The following is a 23543-nucleotide window of genomic DNA, read 5'->3' as shown; positions in this document are numbered from 1 at the left end:
AAGGGTTTTATAGGTGATTCCACAACACCTTGAATTGAACTTAGAAGCCAAGTAATAACCTACACAGCTCATAAAGCAGCAGTGACAAAGAGGCATATCTGTGGGGTCTAGGACAATTCAGCACGGCCAATTCGATGTGGCCAAGTCATTATGACCAACTCACCATGGCCAACTTGCCACGGCCAACTCGCCGTGGCCAACTCTCTGTGGACAATTCACCATAGCCAACTTGCCATGGGACAACTCTCCGTAAGACAAGAATTACACTAATGTCGAAGAAATAGTGGAATAGAATTATTAAAAAAGGATGCAAAAGGAGGGACAAAATGAAATGTGAATGACAAAAATTAAAATAATGTTTAATTACTTTAAATACTTGAATTGTTGACTTGTCCTGCAGTGAATTGTCCCACTGCAACTTGGCCAAGACGAGTTGGCTCCAATAAATTGTCCCATTCCATATCTGTGTGTCACTGCATATTAGATCAACTGTAGCTTCCAAGTGGTCTTTGAGGACAGCCCCATATACAGTGCAATGCAGTAATCCATTAATGAAATGACTCCGATGTGAGTGGCTGCCTGAAGGGCTGCCTACTCTAGGAGTGGACACTACTGGCACGGGACCAGGTTATTTGTGGGGCCACCTCTCTCTAATAATTGTTTCTGTCTGTCTGCAGCAGGACGTGCATGCTCCAGATTCCGTCTTAAAATGCATCATCCTGCAGGACCCAGAAAGTGTGCACTCTCTGTTGCAATCTGGTCCTCGGAAACACCATACCATCCTCTCTATTTATGGAGATATTTTTCTTATTTTGTCTGTTTTATTTGGATGTACAGTAACTCTTTGTAACTGCCCACTTGCAATTGTAAAGTGGCTAGTTATATAAACATACGAATGAATGAATGAATGAAAATGAATGAATGAAATGATGCACTAGATCACAGGTCGGCAACCTGCGGCTCCGGAGCTGCATGCAGCTCTTTGAGCCTTCCCCTGTGGCTCCCAGCCTCCTCTGCCTTTGCAGAGAGAGACAGAGACAGAGAGAAGCAATTGCGCTTCCCTGCTTCTCTCTCTCTCTCTCTCTCTCTCTCTCTCTCTCTATGTCTGTGTGTGTGTTTGTGTTTTTTTGTGTGTGTGTGTGTGTGCGCGCGCGCGCACACGTGTGTATGTGTAAAAGAGAGGGCACTCACAGTGTTCTCCGAGGAGCTGAAAAGCTTACTGGGTGGAGCTCCTCCCTTTGCTACGTCTCTGCAGGAAGCAGGAAGAGCAGGAGAGAGCTAGCTAGCCCAGCTAGGCTGACTCAGGAACTCTGGGAGTTGAAGTCCATGAGTCATAAAAGAGACGAGGTTGCCTACCCCTGAGCTTGTTGGACAACAGCTTGAAGCTTGCCAGGTGAGCAGCAGATAGGAGAGGGGGGGGAGAGAAAGAGAGAGAGAGAAAGAGAGGGAGGGAGAGAGAGAGAGAGAGGAAAGAGAGAAAGAGAAAGAGTGGGGGAAGAGGAGTGGCAGACCAAGGGCAGATAGAGAGGGAGGGAGAGAGAGAGACAGAGAGAGACCCTTTTGACATCTAAAATGAAGATAACACTGCATATATCCTTTTTTTTACCTGTGTGTGTATGTATGTATGTGTGTGTGTATATATATATATATATATATATATATATATATATATATATATATATACTGTGTGTATATATATACACACACACACATACATACACACACACACACACACACACCTATAATAAAGATAAAAAAGGATATATGCAGTGTTATCTTCATTTTAGATATCAAAAGGGTTTTGCGGCTCCCAGTGTTTTGTTTTTGGTGGGAAATGGGTCTAAGTGGCTCTTTGAGTGTTTTGGGTTGCCTACTCCTGCACTAGATGGACCGGTGCAAAGGATCTCCCAACCACAGCTGCTACCTGCCCTTTGAGCAAGAGCTATAAGTTCTGGATATGTTCCAGATGGCACAAGAGTCTCAAATGGGCAAGTGCAACCTCATTCAAGATTAAACATGGAAAATCCTCAGATCCAGGAGTCCAAATAACCACAGTCTTAGTAGATTTGAATCAGAGTCTATTTCTCTGCATCCAAATCCAGCCTCCGAACACTGCGTCATGACATTAACACCATCACCTGGATGACCCAGGGTCAAGATGTATAGCTAGATATTGTCTGCATACTGATCATATCAGATCCCCCAGTCAATGGATGAAATCATCCAATGGTTTCATGTAGAAGTTAAAGAAGAGGGGTGAGAATATTGAACCATGAGGCACACCATAAATGGGAGACTGCGGATTCAATCCCTTCGGTCAACACTAACTAGAACTGACCACGTTAAGAAGAACCATGAGAGGTGAGAGATCAAGGAGCACAAGGATGGATTTACCAACCTCATCCCACCTTCACTAGATGTCATCAACTAGCATGACCAATACTGTTTACATACTTATTCTAGCTTGAAACCTGATTGAAATGGATCCAGATCATTTGCTTCCTCCAATGTCTGTCATTTAAACAACTGTCCCTTTTTTAGGAGACTGGACTGCAGCTGTCCAGAACTATTGGGACCAGCAAGGGCTTGTTGAGGAGGAGATACATCACCACTTTTTTCATTGTAGGAAGAACTTTACCCCCTTTCTCAAGGAAGCTAATACCACCACAAGGACCTAACTACAGGTCACTTCCTGGGCAGCTTTAACAACTCAGCATAAAGAGGTGGCTGAACTCCAGATGGGAAGACTTTATCCACATCAATTATTTTTGAAGACTTTTTAATAGCTACTAGGCATAGAAAAGTTTCTGTTTTCATAGAATCCCAATTTATGCAACAATGTGTAACTATTACTTTAGTGAACTTCCTGAGGAACAACTTTTTCTTTGTTTTCTTAATGGCAGCATATACTGTAGCTCTACCTTATGGATCCTATAAGTTATTTGATTGCCTGCCTTCTCTCCACTTCGGCCTTAAATAATTATCTTGGCAGTGATATCTCAAGAATTCAAAGGGCCTGATCAACTTTTTTTTTTTAAAAAAAAAGTGGATGATAATTGTCCATTCTTCTTAATCTGGTGTATGTGGAAGAAAAATTAAAAGAATCACGAAAGAATACCATTTAGGAGAAAAGTAAGATAGCCTCAACTTTATTTCTGTCTTTAACTCCTTCGCCACTCCCAATAAAAATCTGCAAAGGTAAGAAAATGCAGCACATTTCTACATCAAAGCCAGAGCATATGGTTACTTTCTGGACACTTCTGACCAAGGTTTGCTCTGCTGTCAGTGAAATCGACAGCAAAGTTCTCCTTGGTCTAAGCGGGGACAAGAAGAGAATTAAGGCTGTTTAAAGAAAGTAGGGAGGAGCTCCTGAATTTATAAATTTGTATCACCACTGCTTGATATTGTGGCCATTTTGGGGTGCCGGGGAAAAACAACCCCCTTCCCCCAAGCCCAATTTTTTTTTTCTGTTGCAAGGAAAGGAAGGGACATTTCTTTTATTCAGTGATGACTCTTTCTTTGTTTATTTCAATTTCTCATGCTTCTCCTGGATGTGCTTGTCACACTGTATGTCGATTTCAGGCTGCCTGAGCCAGCTCCAGAGGTGAAACCGAGGGCTCCGCTGCCCATTCCACTTCCCAGAGTAAATCCTCCACCATAGCCAAGACCACTTCCACTGCTGTATGCACCACCACCACCACCACTGGAGCTGAGCAGGGCTGCAGTATACAAAAAAGCACGTCATGTTTAGCAGAAAGAATGAGACACCTTGGAATGTTCTAACAAATACTCTGCCAGCAACAGCAAGACATTGATCCTTGAAGGGAGTGGATGCATTAACTATGGCTCAGCAGAGGCCATTTAATTTATAATTTCATATGTGCAAAAGGGGATTTTGGCCATTTTGGCCAAGTTACTCTTGCTATCCCATTCAATTGGATTCCCTTGTTCTCAGAGAGCTCATATAGAGTGGGCTGACTTGCAACAGGGCAGTGTGGTGAAACCACATTGATTCTGGGATCCCTGATTCACCATCTTATCTTCTTTGACTAAGGCAGGATAAGGCAGCCAAAAAATCCTTTTTTTATTGAAACTGATCATGCATCGTTGATTTCAAAACTACAAATAATCTAATAGATATTTCCTCAAGTTATAAAGATGGCTGCCTGCCAATATTCATCCAGAATACACATTCCTGTAACTGAGTTTCATTATTCTATGTCCTCTGTTCTGGAATAAGAGGAAGCAGTTCTTGGTTTTCTTTGCATTGGTTTAAGTATTTTCAAACTGCTACCGTATCCCACCTTTTCAGCGCTTGGTTTCTTCAATATATTTTTATTCAGCTTAGTTTTCAATCATCTGATCATTTTCACTGGCCTTTGCTAAATCCTTATTGAAGTATAGTGCCCAGATAGTATTCAAAGGCGATCTGACCAATGCAGAACTACTGTTTTCCATGATTTAGAAATTATACTTTTGTTGACCTGGCTAAAATGCACAATTGGTTTCTTTGCAGTGATGTTTCACTACTATTTCTGATTCCATTTTTGATCATTCTAAATACATATTACATTTTTAATATTGAGCCAGGTTTCTCTCATCCTATCCTGGCCTCTTGACTCTTGTTAAATTTCATTCTGCTGTTCCAGCCCATTTCTTTAATCTATCAAGATTGATTGACAATGTGAATTAACTGAGAATGAAGCATATTCATTACGCTTATTTTCTTTGCCATTGTTATGAATCCAGGAGACTTATAGTAGGGCTAGATAAAAAATATATATAAATACATATTCTTCAATCTACCTTTCATTAAAAAGCTTTTGATATGAATGGCAAAATTGTTTCTGAACCCCGACTCAGAATATTTCTTATGAAAACAGAAGATAGCATCTTGTATGTTATCCTTTATTTCTGTTTCCTCAATACACAAAAGCCCTAGCTTGTTCTTTCTATCTACACCCTAAAGCGAAGGAGCATAAATTTGAGTATGGCCCCAAGAAATTGCTCCAAGTTATCAAAATGTGATACGTAACATGATAGAAAATGAAATTATTAAATGCATTCCTATTATAGAATCTATTATAGAATCCCCAACCTCCCACAAGAAGAGCCTGAAGACTTGGCTCTGCCTGTTGGCCTGGGGACCAAATGGGGAATTTCCACACTGGAGGGGGCTGCTGGATTGATGACATACTCCACCTTCCTCCCCTTTGCTCTCGGCCAGGGGTCTGCAACCTTGGCTCTTTTATGACTGGTGGACTTCAACTCCCAGAATTCCTGAGCCAGCATGGCTCAGCTTGGAAACCTCTCCCTTTCCCCTCAGCATGGCTGGCTCAGGAATTCTGGGAGTTGAAGTCCATGAGTCATAAAAGAGCCAAGGTTGCCTACCCCTGCTCTAGGCTCTCCACCCATCCATCTTTCTGGTTATCAAATCAATGTATTTTGGTTGTACTTAACTTACAACCTCACTGAAAAAAGTGACTTATGACCATTTTTCACACTTTACGACCATTGCAGCCTCCCCATGGTCACATGATCAAAATACAGATGTTGGCAACCAACTCAAATTTATAACAGTTGTAGTGTCCCTGGGTCATGTGATCACTTTTTATGACCTTCTAAGGAGCAAAATCAATGGGGAAGCCAGATTAACAACCCTGTTACTAACTTAACAACTGCAGTGATTCTCTTAACTGTGGCAAGAAAGGTCGCAAAATGGGGCAAAATTCACTTAACAAATGTCTCGCTTAGCAACATAATTTTTGGACTCAATCATGCTGGTAAATCAAGGACTACCTGTATTGTTCTATTGTTTTACACTGCTTTCATTTTCTTCCTTTTTATTAGCCCCACAGTGAGATAGGCGGCAAACAAACAAACAAACGATCTCTATACTTATTTTAATTAAATCTAAGTGTTTTTCCTAGCTATGTCTTCTACTTCTTGGAATGCAGCTATAACTACAGGTAATCCTTGTTTAGCAATCGCAGTTGGGAACAGCAACTTGGTCATTAAGCAAGGTAATCACTAAGTGAAAATAACGTGACCATGACTATGCTTATAATTTTCCAGTTTTCCTTTGCTTCATTCAGCTGAATTGGGGTTCTTTCTGTTTGAGGACAATTTGGTATGGGCTAAATAAGTGAAAATAAATGCAGAAAGACATTGCAAAGTTCATAAATGCGAGGACTGGTCTCTAAGGGGATTTTTGAACACTGAACTTTGAATGGTCACTAAATAAGGCAGTCACTAAGTGAGGAATGCCTGTACACACACTCAAAGTCGGGGGGGAGGGGGGCTTTCATCTTGGAGAAATGATAAACTGCTGCCCTAAGGGATGTGGTCCCTGGGGTTTAATATATACTGAAAAGAAGTCAAGAAATAAGAAGTAAACTTACTCATGCTTACAGAACCAGCTCCGTCTCCAGACAATCTATTGTATGAGAAATAAGCAAAGAAGCAATTTTTTTAAAAAAAAGAAAGCAATCATTTTTCTAATTGAAAGTTTTTAGTCTTGGCAATAAGAAAATAAAACATTATTAATATAAAATATACAGAGGAGAGTGCTAATTGATTCTTGCCAGTTTTAATTAATGTACATTACTGGCCTTAGGAAGAAGATCAGAGCCACTCTATTGGATGAGATTAATGATCCAAGAGATGATTCTTCCCCACCCAATCCTTTATTGTTGTTAATTGGAGACAATACGAGTAGGATAAGCTTAAAGGACAAAGCACAGGTCTCCTTCATGATTCATTTAATCTTAACCATTTCACCATACGAGTTTCAATTAATGAAAGGTAACATTGGATTAAATATACAGAGTAATACATAGCAGACTTTAGCAGTTAATATATAGTTTATATACTTTATACACACACACACACACACACATATTATATACATACATACATACATACATACTATATATGTACATATATATACTACACACACACACACACACACACAAAAAAAAAAATTTGATTGCAAGCTGCCCAGAGTTACCCTGTGGTAAGATGGGTAGCTAATAAATTTATTTATTTATTTATAAATTTATTTATAAAATGTATTTATAAATAAATAGGGATTTTTAAAAAACAACCATTTTTAAAAAGTAAATGCCTGATCATAAATACTTATTTTATATATAATATGGGCGGAGACATAAAACTTTGATTGGTTTTAAAAAAAAATCTACGTTACCCCTTGACTGAACACTGCAGCCTTAGTAAAGTTGCTGCCATGATCAGAATATTATTTCCAGTCACATACCTGCTCTCTTCTCCTTCCAGCAGCTTTCTGTAAGTAGCAATCTCAATATCCAGAGCCAGCTTGACATTCATCAGCTCATGATATTCACGCAGCTGGAGGGCCATCTCTTGCTTAGCTTTGTTCATGGCCCCCTCCAGCTCCTCTAGTTTCGCCTTGGCATCTTTGACAGCCAACGTACCGCGTTCTTCTGCTTCAGCAATGGCACCTTCAAGCTTGGCACGCTGGAAAGACAGACCAAGAGGACAGAATTACTCAGATCTTCTGCCTTTTCATGGCATTCAATACAGAGGAGGAGAAAACGAAAAGTATTCCAAAGCCATAGCTGAAATGAGTATCGTAGGGGGAAATCCATTCATCCTTTCTTTTTTCTTTTTCTTTTGCTACTTTTTTTACAGGAAATACATTCAGACCAAATCCCTAACTATGACCAGAAAAAAAAAAAAAAATCTAAAGTTGGCTTCAGCTGCCAAGGCAAGACTGAACCTGTTAGGTCAGTTTACAAAAATCCAAGAAATTTTTATTGTAAAGTTACTGGCTGTAAAGAAAGCATTTCAGCAAGTAGAGGGTTTCAAGCCTTCTTTATAGATTCACTATTCAACCCTGTTTTCATCTTTTCCTTCTCAGTTCTGCAAAACAAGGGGGGAAATAATTGGAAAGTAAAGGGAGCTCCAATCGATTCTATCTCCTAATTTTTCTGCTAGGGCAGATCATATTCATCCCATAGAACAGGAAGGCATTAACTTCTTTTTAGAAGTCACTGCAATCATTGAACTGATATTGTACTGTGATACAATGCCCTCTAGGTCAAAGTCCAGCAAATAGTGCTGTGTCTTTAAGAAGAAAAAGAAAAGGGGAGGGGAGGAGGCCATGGGTCAGCAGTACAATGTCTGCATTGTATACTGAAAGTAGTTCATCAAGTAATGTACAAAGAATTGAGGTTGAAACATTTGGAAAACTACCTACTGAAGATCAGGAAAGCCCCCGGCAGAGCAAAAATAGATTACACTAAACAAGCCAAAAATCTGGATTTTGTAAAACAGGGCTGAGGAACTTGTGCTAGTGGTCATAATTCAGTCAACTAGAACTCTTTGGAGAGGAAACAAAAGGTTTACCTTTATTTAAAGCAATGCACAAACATCATTAGCAGAATACTTGTGATTTGATTTATTAGGGGAGAAGGGCCCACAGCCAAGTGGCAATGCCTCTTCCCCCCTTCCAGAGCAGACCCAATTCGTGGCCCCTCCAGTCAATAAGTCAAGAAATACTTTTGCTTGGCAATCCTGGAGTACTACAGTCAACCACAATAATTTAGTCAGGAGTTCAAGAAATGTGACCCACAGCATTAAAATTAATATGAGAATCAACATTAATCAAATGTCTGTCTTAAATATATGTTCACAAGGGAGCATGTTCCTTAGCCTGAGAACAACACACAGGGAGACACTCTCCCCTCCATGCCAAAAAAATGGGCCTCTGGCAGGAGTGCTTCCAAAATGACTTGTGCAAATCTTCATGGTCAGCAGTTCATCATCATCTGCCCTGGCGTTGACGAGTGAAAGATAAAATGCCTTCAGTAGGGTCAGAAAATAGCAACACCTTGTCTCAAAGGAAAAAGGATGGGGGGGGGGGAAATCTTCTAGTTATCTGCCCTTTGCCCACCATTCGTGCCACAATCATTTATTACATTGCTGATCTGAGATAAAACTACTAGCAATTTGCTATACAAGAAATTTTTAGGTGCTATACTCCTTGTGCTCCACTCCCTCTATTCTCAGGGCGTGGAAGAAAAGTGTAATGCTAAGCATCTGGACTTCAGATCTCCATTCATCATTTAGAGGTAAATTTGCCTGGGTCACTATGTTTGCATTGCTTCTCCTTTAATGTTTGCTTAAGTCTCCCTGCCCTAAAGCCAAACACACATTATGGAGAATGATTCACAATAGCTTAGCTCTCACTTTTGTGTAAACAGTCTATTTAATTTATCATGAAATATCCAATCCTTGCAGGCAACCGTAGCACAATTATATAAATAGGTGGGGGTTGTGGTTTTTTTTTTTTTAACATATATACTATTTAGTCAACAAACTGACAAAGCTGCCCAAACAGAAAAAAAGGAGGGTTTTCTGGCTTGAAACACCATGAACTCAACACTTAGGTAGATGAGGGCCAAAATGAAGAAGACAGATGTGTGGCCAGATCCCCCCCCACCGCCTTTTTTATGTTTCAGCAGATATAAAGGGCTCCAATTTCTCCATAACCTATCAACCTTGCTTTTACCAAAAGAACTTTGACTCCAGCCAGGTTTACAATAGAATCTCAGCCAGCTTTTTCTTGCTGTCCTTTATAATAGCAAGTCGATACATCTGGCTTTACTGTAAAAAGAAACCATAAATCCAACAATATAATTCTAGCTGTTGTCTATTTCCTGTACGGGTTTAAGTCATAAGTGGGATGGTGAGTTGGGCTGTTGGAACTGTGCATGGGCATTCTATCACACTCCTTGATTCCTTGATTCTCCATGTAGTTTTTTGCAGTGAGAGAACTAGTATTTTTTTCTCTTACTCACCTGGTTTTTCACACTGTCAATCTCAGCTTGCAGCCTCAATATTGTGCGATTAATCTCTGCAATCTCATTCCTTGTGCTCCGCAGGTCATCTCCATGCTTTCCAGCAGTGGCTTGCAAGACCTCAAACTAAAATTAATGAAAGATGCAGAAAATATGCTGTTGAAAATATAAAGGGAGGTTGCTAGTCTTCTCCTCCTCCTCCTAGGCTCCTGCCTAGGCTCAGTTCCCTGTCACTTCCTGGAACTCTGTATAATGTTCAAGTTTCAGAATTGTTTTCTATGAAAAGACAAAAGAAATATCTTCTTTGCTCCAAGTAGCAACTGATCCCTTTCTGAGGCTAGAAGGACAAATACAAAATGCCCAAGTAAATTTCTTCAGCTGAATGGGGTATGCATGTGTGAATTGGGGGAAAGGGTTAGGAGGGAGAGTGAGCTGAAAGAGGATAAATGACTATTAAGACAGTTTGTGGAAAACTAGGAAATATTCAGAAGGTATAGGACAGGACACAAATAACATCAATCTCCATCACGTATTTCCAGTGTTATGTACACATTTGTCTGATAGCTTATTTGAGAAATTTCCTGAACATTTCATCCAACAGGCATTGCAAAATGGACAGTCATAACGAAGAAAAAGGCTAACTGATGGTGATATTATTACAGCTTCTACTCAAAGGAGTAGATTAAACATGTTGGAGCTAGAGATTCCAAATATGTTATGAAGGTAATAAAAAGTATCCATATTAATCATAAATTTGAGGTTCATTTGCAGGCAGCTATCCAATATAGTACCTAGAAGTGGCTTTCTTAAACATTTGCAATATATTTGAAAATTATAATATAGCAGTAAGCCATTATAAATGATCTACTGGATATCACCCAGTGGTTCCCTTGTAAACCCATCTTTTTCTGCCATTCTCACCTTGCTTTGGTACCAGCTTTCTGCCTCCATCCTGCTCTTATTAGCAATCTCCTCATACTGAGCTTTGACCTCAGCAATGATGCTGTCCAAGTCCAGATTCCGATTGTTGTCCATTTGGAGGATAACAGATGTATCAGAGACCTGGTTCTGCAATTCAGCCAATTCCTGACAGGGGAAAAAAAAACCAGACATTTGTTGTTTGCTGCCCTTCCTATGTTGTTCTGGTGAGGGTGTATAGCAACACAACAGTTGAAGTCTAAAGAGAGGAATGAGATAGCTTTTGAAACCAAGCTTCCTGCTACAATTTTTCATGAGATTAGGATCAAAATGGTAGCTCAGTATTCATTGAATTACATGTACTTTGTATTATGTACAATGTACATGTACATTGAATTATAAACACAAGACATTGCTATATATGGAAGATATGGGTTTTTTCTCCATGAGTTCTATTAAACACAGAAAATAATGAGAACAAAAACCCCATTTAAGACCTGGCAATAGTGTCAATGAACAAGTGCCAGCAACTTTCTCCTGTTCATGCAAGCTAAGCTCATTGTGCCATACACATATACAGAAAAACAATATTAACTCATTAAAATAGCCGGATTTGTAAACTCCTTTGATACCCCAACTATTGCACAAAAGAATCATGTGAGACTTGATATATTTAGCAAGAGTTTAAGGTTTCCACTACAGAGGCATTTGTTCATTAAATTGTGACAGGGTTGACAAATAGCCTAGAGATTATGGAGAAAAGGGAGTCAGAACAATGATAAGTAAATATAGATGATTACATCAGTAGAATTCCAGTGCTTGTAATTTCTAACAGCTTTGTATTCAATGTCATGTCAAGCTTGAATTTAATTTTTTGAGGCTCCTTACTTATATGGGGAAACTGCATTTTCCAGTGGAATTTTGGAATATAGAACCACTCTTCACTTGAGCAAAGTTATCCTTGAAAAATACATTTTAGTTTAAAAATGCAGCCTACCCAGTCAAAGGATGGAGTTAAATCTAATCAAAAGATTGCTGTAAGTGCACTTTGCATGTTGTATTAAATTATCATTTGCTTAACCATGGTTTGTTGAATAAACTACAATGTCTGGGGACACACATCACATTAAGCAATTGGAGTTTGGCAGCCAATAAATTTAAACAGATAAAAAAAATGTCAAAACTAAACAAATTAAATTTTGGCTTACATAGTAATATAAACTCAGTTAAAAATAGGATTCCAAGCAGACTGGAATTCTGTCTGAACCTATTTTCTTCAATACTGAGAAAATAAATTTCTAATGAAAAATTCAGCAAATAAATTCACCTACCCACACAGAGTGATTACATTAGGGATCAAATAATTTGGGATCAATATTAGTGACAATATATTTTTGACAATATTTAACAATGGAGAAGATAATACTCCTCAAGGCTCAAATGTAATGGAGAACCATAATTTGCTTTCTTTGATTACAATTGTTACATCTGCATATTTAAATTTCTGCTAGAAGAAAATGACCTTCCTTAGTTTTCCTTGAATAAATTTATGAGAGAATTTAATTTTCCTCTTTTTTGTGAGATGCTGAAGCTGAATACTGTCATTACAGAATGTTTATCTTTATTATTTGCTAAGTTACATATTTTATTTTAATGAATAATCTTTATTTCTGTTAATTCTTCCTCTCCCTTCATAAAACAAATCCTTTGCTCAATCTCTCTGACCATGCCAACTTTTCCAACTTTTGACCACGACAAGCTAACAGGTCATATGTAAATATTTAAATACATTCTTCACAAGGATCACTTAATTTGTCTTCTGTATGGAGAGCAATAGCACAAACATTCTTCCTTAGCCTTGCATCTTCCAGATATGCTTCTTGCTGACTGGGAGTTGTAAACCAGCATATCTGAACAGTACCAGACTGTGGAAAATGACAGTAAAGTTTACTTACTGCTTCATAAAGCGCTCTCAGGAAATTTATTTCATCTGTCAGCCCATCCACTCTGGCTTCCAGCTCCACCTTATTCATGTAAGAAGCATCAACATCCTAAAAGAAACCATTAGAAAAAAAGCAACTTATGTTTTTGAGAAATGGAGAATAAAGAAAGGATGAGATTGCTACCCTGGGCAAAAACCAAAAATGTAATAGAGAATCTCATCTCTTTGCTGCTAGGTTTAATCATCCTTGTCCCTGCCTTAAAATGAAATTGTCAGAATGATTTAGCATCAATGTACACACGATACTGGGGTGGTGCGATGGCTCAATGATTAAGACACTGGGCTTGTCAGCTGGAAAATCAACAGCCCGGGTTCGAAACCCGAGCATCGTGTGACAGGGTAAGCTCCTATTACTTGTCCCAGCTCATGCCAATTTAGCAATTTGAAAGCAGGCAAATGCCAGTAGATCAGCGCTTCTCAACGTTTGTGTGACGGCGACCCTCGTCACACAAACGTGCCGCGCATGTGCAGCGCGGCGTGCATGTGCGGCGTGCATGTGCGGTGCCCCCATGCACGGCATCGCCCCATGCGCAGCGCGCATGTGCAGCGTTGCCCCCATGTGCAGCGCGCATGCGCTGCATCATCCCATGCGCAGTGCACATGTGCGGCAGCACCCCTATGCGCAGCGCACATGCACGGCATCGCCTCATGCGCAGCGCGCATGCGCGGCATCGCCCCCTGAGGGGGAAAAATGGCGGATCGCCTTGTTTGGCGACCCCCGTGAAATGGTTGATCGACCCCAAATGGGGTCGTGACCCATAGGTTGAGAACCGCTGCAGTAGATAAATAGGTACCACTTTGGTGGGAAGGTAACAGCACTCTGTGACATCATGCTGGTCACATGACTGCAGAAACATCTTTGGACATCTCTGCCTCAATGGCTCTTGAAACGAAGTGGGAGACTGCCCTCTATAATTGGCAATGACTAGCAAATTAAAATCCACAGGCACTCCTTACATGTGATATTGAACACACACCAGGCTACTGTGGCTTTTTAATCATTATTATTTAAAGGCACAATTAGAACTGAGTCCACTGCATGTGGGAAGGAGAAGTTTATCCTTTCCTTTTCTAGTTTTAATTGCAATTGCACTTGTCTTCTCCTTTTTGTCAAGCTCAGAAATAAATTTCCTTTTCCTGTAATAAACTACTTAAGGGAAAGAAGGTAGCTGCAAGTAATCCATTTCAGATAATATGTATTGTAGACCGTCCCTAAATGTCTTGTCCATATTGATGACTCAGTTGACCTTGGGTAGGTCACCTATCCTTGCTGTGTATCCTTTATCCTTCTCCTCTTCCGTCTCATCTGTTTGCTTTGTATACAAATAAAAAGAAACGCCTGTCTGCATAATATAAAACCCTGCTTTTAGTGCTGTAACTCTATACTAATGGGATAGGTGTTACATTTATTATACCCCAATGTAATTCTTGCATCAGGGCTATCCAACAGCTTTTTGAATGAATGAATAAATGAATGAATGAATGAATGAATGAATGAAACCAATTTGCAAAAAAAAAAAAAAAGTATCCTTCTAAGGCAGGGGTGTCAAACTGCCGGTCCGGTTTCATCATACTGAAGCCACGCCCACCCCAATGCCAGCAATGCAAAAAGAGTCACGATACGTCACGACACGTCACATGACGTGGCAAGGTTGACACCCGTGTTCTAAGGAGTTTGGTGACTGCAGCAGTGTGTTTAGTGATTTAAAAATGCATTTTTTTTAACTCTTCCTGTCATTCACATGCTTCAAAAAAAAATTGGGCTAATGTTTGCAAGAATCTTCCTTTTGGAATGTTTATTAAATTCAGTTTTTATTCTGTTCAAAGCATATATATGGAATATCCACTTTATAGTGGAGATGACAGGTTGCCCCAGTTAATATTTCCCATGAGAAAATAATCTCTGCACAGAAATAAAAACCTGACATTAAAAAAGTCTATTCCCATGACAACTTATTTTTAATAGGTTCACAGGTTTTTTTCTTTTTGAAAATAAATAGATGGCCCTTTAGATTGGCAGTTTGAGGTAATGCCATCATTTTGTGTGTGTGTGTGTATAGACAAGAACAGATGCTACCCAAAAGTTTACATTTCCATAATTACTATTAAATTTCAATACATTTGACATTTGGACATCATCACTGAAATAAAATTTTACATCCCAATGTAGTGCTAATAAATTTAATAAGTTGACATAAATTTCTACTCTGATCCATTTCAATTGTTTTAAAGATACTGTTTTAAGGGCTATCCTGCACATAATGCTACAGAAATTCTATTAGTGAAATCCTTTTCACACCTGAAACCCTGCTAGCTATAGCACAACACGCAAATTTAGGTTAATAGACTCTTACTTTCTTGAGCACAACAAAATCATTCTCTGCAGTGGTGCGCTTGTTGATTTCATCTTCGTACCTATGAGGAATGCAGAAGAGACAGGTGGTTTAAATAGGCTCATGAATTAAATCATCACAGAAATTGTAAATTCATGTAACCCTAGCAGCAATGATGGGATGCCCCTCCTTTTAAAACTAATCAGGTCTCCTTCCCCCACCACACTATTTTAGAAAATGAAAATTTATCTTTTAACAGGATTCTTCATATTAAACATTCAAGTTTGGGAAGTCAAATTGTGACTGTGGACATTTAAATCTAGGATGACAAGCTTAGATACTGTATGTCTGCTTATTGTAAGATTAAGTTGTGCTGTACTGAAGGGGATTTATTCCCAAATTATATATGATTACCAGAAAGCAAGCTGCTTTATATCAAAGCACTTGAGTCATCTTTCTCAGTAGAACTGCACTCCCACTAAAATAAAGATATGTTTTCAGTTCCAATAGTTCATGATCTGGTAGATATTGGCTACTAAGGTGGATAAAGCTGCTATCTGGCCTATTGAATATTTGCCAACTTGTACAAAATAGGCATAAGTTTATCAAACAGAAATGCAATAGATAACTTGGAATGTTCATTCTCAAATGAATGATCTAAACCAGAGTTCTCCAACATTTCCGGACTGGTGGAGAGGATGGCAAGTGCACACACAGCTCCATTTGCATGAGCAGCATGCACGCGCACCTGACACTCACACAAAGGGAGCACGCACATGCTTGCCCGCTGCTCGTGCAAATGAGCATGCACTTGCACACACACACACTCGCTGGCCATTTCCAGGGCCCAGTTGCAAACCCCTCATGGCCCACTAGTGGGCTGCGGCCTACAGGTTGGGGATCTCTGCTCTAAACAACAGTATCTTATTTCTGAAAACTATGTGTGAATTTGGAAGAGAGAATACAGTGCTTTTGCAAAGAAGGTTGAGTGCTTGCAAGCCAGATTGCCTTTGGAATGGAATAAGAATGCTGAACTGTAGCCTTGACAATTCTGCCTTTATAAAAATTAGATTCTCTGCTCTGTTGAGTTAGGGTTAATAGAAATGGCAGAAATTGGGGTGTGGTTGGCAAGAATTCTGATTCCTTATCCAACAATTTTCAAGCAAGCAAGCAAACAAACAAACAATAAACAAGGATAAGTCACCTACTCAAAACACAAAAAATGGACACGTCTATCATTAAGACTGGCCAGTTAACCTACAACAGCTAAGTGCACAGTCATGCTTCAAATAAATTAAAAAGTATTCATCTTTGACATGGTGTATGACAATTAAAACAGTCTTGTATTGTAGATAGGCAGAGCCTTCAAAGACACAAAATGAATTCATAAGAAAAGTGGACTTTTGAGAACTGCAGTGTGGTCCCTTTCCACAATACACAATAGTTACAGCTTAAGCTCACTCTGTTCATTTTTTCCCTTCCTGTCCAATACAGCTCTTCTTATCTTCATTTCACTTCCAATTTCGTTTTTGCCTCCTTTCTACCAGATGGAAGAAGGTGTGTGTGTGTGTGTGTGTGTGTGTGTGTGTGTGTGTGTGTGTGTGCGCGTGTGCTTATATCACACAGATCTCAATCCATCATTAATTATATTTTCTTTTAAAAAACCTGGTTTATCTTTTTTGAGATTGGGTTCTGTGAGCATGGGCCATGAATACATTAAATGAGGAAAAGGTAGAAATTATCTCCTGGGCTGTTTTTAGCTGGAACTGGAAAACCTAAACGGATGAACAAAGAAAGGAGAGCTCTGCATATAATTATTTTTCTTACTCTCCTTTTGGGCATGAAGACCTCTCAAATCTGTAAATTTGTTCTTTCCTGGAAGAACCTGAAACTCCTGAAACTTAACATTCCTCTTCCTCATTGCAAAAAATTGTGGAGATTGTAAATTGAAGCAGATGCAGAGAATATTCTGTAACAGACTCTCTCACAAATTCCTGGAGTTCATAAAAGTAAAGGCCTTTTTAAGCTGCTTATGGCACAATTGGGCTCTCACACAAAGAACTATCCCTACTACATATGTAAGGGGTTGGTGCCCCTCAGTCATTAAGAAAGCCTAGTTAAGGCCTATACTCAGGCTGCTCCTCCCTTTCTCCAGCTATCCATATTGTAACTTGTCTGCCCTTTGGGAACCGTTAAAAGTTATTGACTTTTCTCCTCCACAGAGACACACCCTCAAGCAGTTTATCAGTTCTGTTTGATCTCCATTCTTATTGAAGCTAGCGTGCCAACTTTCTATTTCTTAAACACTACAGGTGTGGCCGGTTGGGCAAAATAGGCGAGGAGTCCGTTTCTCTTGGACATTTGTAAGAAGCAAAGAGCTTTTTTACATAGGTTCAGCAAGAGGCTTTTTCACACGAGTTCACACCATTTGCTCTTTTGTCTCCATGGGGGCTTTCTGAATAACAGCAGGTGTGCTCCTTGGTAAAATGCAGAGCTATCAGCAGATAAAATATTAAACTTCCTTCCTCCAACTCCCTTTTTCAACAGTCCTTTGTCAAGAGATAGGAGAAAAAAAGTGACCTTTCACTTGCTAGCATGCTCTTTGTATTGACCGATTGCATGAGAAATTAATCCAGGACCTTCATGGGAGGGATTTCCACTCAAAATTGCTCCTAATGTGGAAGAATTAGGCTATAATTTATTATACCCTTAAATTACACAGATGAGATAAAAAGTCCTAAGTTCAAGGTCTGCCACATCAGGATAATCATGCAATAGTTGAAGTATGGGACACAGACTGAGAAAAAACTCACTCAAAATCCTCAATCTTCCATACAATTTGTTAAGTCACTCGCTGGTTGCTTTCAGTAAAATCTACCTCATAAGAACACTGAGTAGGAACACTGAGAAGACAAAACAAGGATTTGTGTTTGAGCTATGTGCCCTGCTCTGAATTCTTTAGAAAGGAATTTGACTTTAAATATAACTATATAGATTTTCTAAGCTAAGTAAAAGGCTCATAAACAATCAAGCCATCAAACATGCTAAAAGCATCCAATTTTTGAGAGTAGTATCCAAACTTCACAAAGCAGTAAAACTCAATCCAACTATGTCTTTTCTGTAGCCCAAAGGAACCCAGGGGCCCTTCTGAGATTCCATTTAAGCCAGGGATTCCTCTCAATCTTGGCTTGATCTTAAACGTCTCACAACCAAATCACTTTTCCACCATTATATGAGGCAAAAGTAGGCTGTCATTCATACTTTGTGAAAGAGATCAGAATCTTTTTTTAAGGATTTCCTTCTCAGTTCCTAGATTTGTTCCTAATGTGGTCATGAGATTAGAGGCTGGACTCCGCAGAACTGAAGGTAGAATTTGCAAATAATATTTGCCTGACTAAGCCATAATTTACAGGTACCATTAATTTTAAGGAACAACCATACATAAAACTGGCAGGTGGTGGAATATTACATAAATTTTGCATATGCAGTGTTATCTAAGTGTCTGTTACTGGGGATTAGAGGTAGTTGAGGCTGTCATCACACAATAAGATATTGTGTTGAGCCAAATTATAAGAATATATCACTCCCTCAGAAAACACAGTGGCTTCCTCCCCCCCCCCCCAAACACCTCCATATTTATTCTCACTTTTATATTCTAAGTATTGCTGGCTTTTCTAAAGCCTGTTTTAATGCCTTACTATCAGCATTTTTAGAGGGCAGCTTTAATAAAATACCAGTATGAAAAAAAGTTATGCCCAAGTAGAACCCATGAAGAATCTATTGCATCAATTGTTCCATACTGTGCCTGATTCAAGACGACTGGTTCTTCCCTTAAACAAACATTTTCCTAGGCTCATGTAACAGTAATATAAATTATCTGTTAAATGTCACAAGCCAGGCTGCAGAATATTGCTACATATAAAGATACACCTCAGCAGCATAATTACTATGGAATATATGCATATTAATATAACTTGGATATTCATAGATCAAATTATAAGGATATTTATCATTATAAGGATTGCTTTATTTAATCTTGGTTTAAGAGTGCATCAGATTTGTAAAGAATACATAAACTAAAATGGGGTGACCCAGCTATCTAGGCTAATACTGTGCTTTAAATATATAGCAACCCCCTTGGATTCTAGCAATTTCTCTTTCTAGACTATAGAATGCCACGCAGAAAACAGCTCCAGGACATTTACACCATTAAATCAAGGATACGTGGTAGAAAGGTAGACAAAGCATTCCCTGTCTCTGCCCATAAAGTATACATGCAGAGATCAGGTAGATGAAAGCAATTATTTAACACCCACATTTCTGCACCTCCAGAAACTGTATACCAGAAGAATTTTTTTGCAAATGAATCTTTTAAGCCGTTACAGTTATCTGCATACCTGCTGGAAAGCCTTTTGTATGAGATGTGTGAACATCAGGCAGAAGTGTTTTAATGCTGTCTACTGAATGATTTAAATGGGATCTCCCTCTCTGCAAATTAGTAAATGGTACCATCCAAAGAGGGCTGTGTCATACTTCGGATTCCATTTTGGCCAGACTCAGCCAGTCTTAAGAGTTCATAATTAATAGGTTAAATAGGCTGGAGATCTTAATGGGTATGTACGCATCATGCTCAACCACAACTATTCTAGTCTTCATGTTTTATGATTCCAAAGAAGCCCATCTGATCCCTATTAACTTTCCAAGGAAAAGCATCGTAAAATTGAATTTGTTTTTATTTGTATGACTAATATTTTGGCTTTATCTTGCAGAACCTCCATATAATTCCTTTCTTAACTATTTGCATACTTCCCCTGTATGCCAGAAGTTGTCTGAAGCAACCTAAATAGTAGAATTACCAGATCTAGGTTGCAAAAATGAAGATCACAAAGAAATAAAAATCGTCTCTATTTGATGGAGATGGGCCAGCTTAGAAATTAAATAAATAAATACAGACAGACATACAGACAGTTTTCCAGATCTCAAATAGCATGAGAATAATCTCAGCTCAATTTCTGCATGTCATGTGCTTGAAATACACTTTGCTAATGTCTCCAGGGCTTATTTCAATCACCTGTGAGTTCATATTGCTTATTTGCAATTCAATACACATTTGTTTGAGAATGAGTCTCAATAGGGTCAACTGGAATTTGCCATGAATTTCTGACCCCCCAAAAAACCACACACACTTTTAGACCCTAAATTCTCTTTTAGATACTCTTCCCCTAAAGCAAAACCTGGGATGCTTTGCAAAGAGGCACCTGGAGCCTCCCAGACTTCACAAAAACCGTTATGAATACATTACTTGTTCTTAAAATCCTCAACAAGATCCTGCATGTTCTTCAGTTCTCCTTCCAGCCGTCCCTTGTCATTCTGCAAGCTGTCTAGCTGTCTCCGCAGATTGTTAATGTACGCCTCAAAGATAGGTGCAGTGTTGTTCCGGGTGCTGGTCTTTTGCTGCTGTAAGATGTTCCATTTGGTCTCCAGCATTTTATTTTGCTGCTCAAGGAATCGGACCTGACAAATACCCACAAGTGCATTTTAAAGAATAACTGTTTTACCAGCACAACATGAAATGCCACAAAATCAGAAGAAAATGACCAGCCTGAATAGCCTCAGCTATCAGATACAGAGAAAAGGGTAAAAGAATGAATTATCTGACAATATTAAGTAGCTAGGGAGGGAGGGAAGCTGCAAAGGAAGAAAAATTCTATGGATAAATCTTTGTTTTAGCAGATTGGTCTGAAGAAAGCCTTTTAGCCACAGGTCAGCGTAAAACACATGCCTGAATTTAGTTGCCCGTTTTACAAGCTTTTTGAACTTGTGATATTTATTTAGTTTTTGCATGGTGCACAGTTTAAGAGCTCAGGAATGTTTGCTTTGCCTTTTACTGCATTTTCTTTTCATTGGTTTAAGAACTGAGGGAGGTTACAGACTTGGGTTTCCAGCAAAGAAACTTCCTGATCAGTTTTATAGCTAAGCAGAGATTCATTCATGCACACACATTGTTCTCTAATGTTTAAATGAATAAACTACATTAATAGGGGCTATAACATTTCAGGAGACATGTTAATTTACAACAAAAATTGGGACTAGAATTTCAATTGCTAAGCAAAGGGGTGAATAAGTAAGTTGTGCCTTATTTTCTGACTTTTTTTGCCATAGTTGGTAAGTGAATCACTATGGTTGTTAAGTGAAACATGCAGTCGTTAAGCAAATCTGGCTTTTCCCATTGAATCTGGGAAGGTCGCAAATGGCAAGTATAACTATGGCAAGCTGCAGTTGTTAAATACATGCCCATTGCCAAGCTCTGAGGGACACTAAGTAATCCTCATTTCAACCCTGAGCTACAAATATTCTATTTTTTTTGGTACCATTGTCAATCTCCTGAATTTTGATTACATGACTGTGGGGTTTTTGCAATGGTCATAAGCGTGAGGACCAGTCATAAGTCACTTTTTTTAGTGTCATTGTAACTTCAAACAGTACCTTAACAAATGGTTGTAAGTGGACAATTACTTCATAGGCTCAGAGCTTTGGCTTTTGGCTAACTACCCAACCCAACCCAGAACTAGTAGACAAGGAGCACAAATGGCATCAAGGTATATAGATGGCTTGTGATGAATACTTATGGGATATCTCTGTGTAGATATCTGACAATATGCTCCCCAGTATCCTTACTCAGAATCCCTATATATATTCAGTGCAGCTGCTCCCAGGAACAAGATAATACGCAGAAGAGTTTAAAAGGTGAGCAAGGGTATATAGAGATAAAATCATCATGGAATGGGATCCATCCTTTTTTTTCCCTTTGTCATTAACTCAAATACATTGCAACCTCCAGTGCACAAATATAAAAACAAGACATTTGGGCCACTTAAGAGCCAAGCAAAAAATGTTACAGAACATATCAAGTGTAATTACTTATTAAGATGTGTGCACTCATAGCTATGAGTATGACCCCCGGAATAATTTTGAACTTTGGGAGATCTCTCTCCTTTTCCCCCTGTGTGTATAATGTTATTAGCCTCCATCCTGACAACATGGGAAGAACAAAATATTATGAAAATATACCATCTTTTACAGATCAGCTCAAAAGCCTGCTATCCTGCCATACCCAGCCTTAATCAAGGGATTATTAAGAACAATCATGTGGTATAGAGTCACTGAGCCATCACAAACAAGGTCCAGACAGAAGAAGAACATTGTGGCTTCAAAATCTAAGGGATTGGTTTGGACAAAACTCAGCAACACTTTTTCGTGTGGCTGCTGATAAAAACAGGATCGCCAACATGATCATCAATGTCCGATAACAGATATGGCATAAGAAGAAGAAGAAGAGCCATCACAGTTTAAATCCCAGTTATCTGGGTGAAAATCAAGTATCTCCTTGAATGCAGCTTAGGTAGTTAGCCTGGAGGAATCCCTAACCTTGCAAAAAAAAAAAAAGCAATGAAATATCACAGCATTATGAATACAGTTGCAATCCACTAAGGCTTATAGAAATTTCTTGATATCACAAAAAGGCTGATATCTCACCTTGTCAATGAAGGATGCAAATTTGTTGTTGAGGACCTTAATCTGCTCCTTCTCCTCCTTGCGTACCTTCTGGATGGTTGGGTCAATTTCCAGGTTGAGTGGGGACAAGAGATTCTGATTAATAGTGACTTCTTGAATACCACCGCCATATCCAAGCGAAGGTGAGACAGAGAAGGACGGGGCAATCCTCCTGCTGCTGGAGCCCAAGTTATACAAACTGGTGCTACCAAAGGCACCTGGCTTCCTAAAGCTTCCACCCCCTCTGATTCCACGCGATGAAGAAACAGAGCTGATCCGGACTTGGGAAAAGTTAGAAGGGGCAGTTGCTGAACGAGAACTGAATGAAGTCATCTGCGACATGATTGCTCAAACAGGGGTTTATAATCTGGCAAACTACAGATGAGGAGGGGAAGAACAGCAAGCTAGACTCAGGGGAGTTAAAAAGTCCCTCTGAACCTGCAGGCTAGCACTTCCTTTCCTTTTTATCTATTAGAAAGAGCTGGGTTTGGCTTGGGGGCAGAGAAAGGATCATTTTACTGCCTGAAAGAATTGGGTGTGTCTGGCTGCCGGCCCACTGCCTTCAACCTGCTGAGCTCAGTGGAGAAGAAAGGCAGCTGGGGAAACGCTATCAGCTCCACTCCCTACACCTTGCCCTTTTCTTAGCAGCTATTGTCCACCTTCCCAGATAGCTTGGCCCCAAGCAGAATAAAGTTAATGTCTGACAGTCTTTTATTCCTGCCTTGTGGCTAAGGACATGTAAAAAGAAATATACAGGGATCAGAGAGAAGTTGAAATAATGCATGGTTTTATGTTAAAAAAAGAAATGACAGGGAGAATAAACCAAGGATAATGAGATCAAAAGGGAAGAAAAACCTGTTGAACATTGCAAATCCAGCATCTTCAGTCAGGGCC

General features: G+C 39.3%; 1 protein-coding gene across 1 annotated transcript; it reads right to left on the bottom strand.

Annotated features, from left to right (window-relative positions):
• Positions 1-3120: 3120 nt before the first annotated feature.
• On the bottom strand, positions 3121-23113 carry LOC120302929 (keratin, type II cytoskeletal cochleal-like). Its single transcript, XM_039331949.1, has 9 exons — positions 22632-23113; positions 20398-20609; positions 15117-15177; positions 12716-12811; positions 10764-10928; positions 9843-9968; positions 7277-7497; positions 6402-6436; positions 3121-3719 (listed from the first exon to the last, which is right to left on the bottom strand). Exons 1-9 carry the CDS (start codon positions 22989-22991, stop codon positions 3529-3531), a joined length of 1467 nt encoding a protein of 488 aa, XP_039187883.1. The 5' UTR covers positions 22992-23113; the 3' UTR covers positions 3121-3528.
• Positions 23114-23543: the final 430 nt, after the last annotated feature.

Source organism: Crotalus tigris, unplaced genomic scaffold (assembly GCF_016545835.1).
Source record: "Crotalus tigris isolate CLP2741 ecotype Arizona unplaced genomic scaffold, ASM1654583v1 scf7180000024441.2113493, whole genome shotgun sequence".
NCBI classification, from domain to species: Eukaryota; Metazoa; Chordata; class Lepidosauria; order Squamata; family Viperidae; genus Crotalus; species Crotalus tigris.
The sequence above is the reverse complement of the archived record's forward strand: the minus strand, read 5'-3'. Positions and strand labels throughout refer to the sequence as shown.

Bases quoted from the DNA above. Each gene is read 5' to 3' on its own strand.
- LOC120302929 (XM_039331949.1), bottom strand. From the start codon at position 22,991: ATGTCGCAGATGACTTCATTCAGTTCTCGTTCAGCAACTGCCCCTTCT. The intron at 15,178-20,397 runs GTAATGTATTCA...CATTCCTCATAG, and splicing joins GTTGAGGATTTTAAGAACAA to GTACGAAGATGAAATCAACA. The intron at 7,498-9,842 runs GTGAGTAAGAGA...CTGTCTTTCCAG, and splicing joins TTGACAGTGTGAAAAACCAG to CGTGCCAAGCTTGAAGGTGC.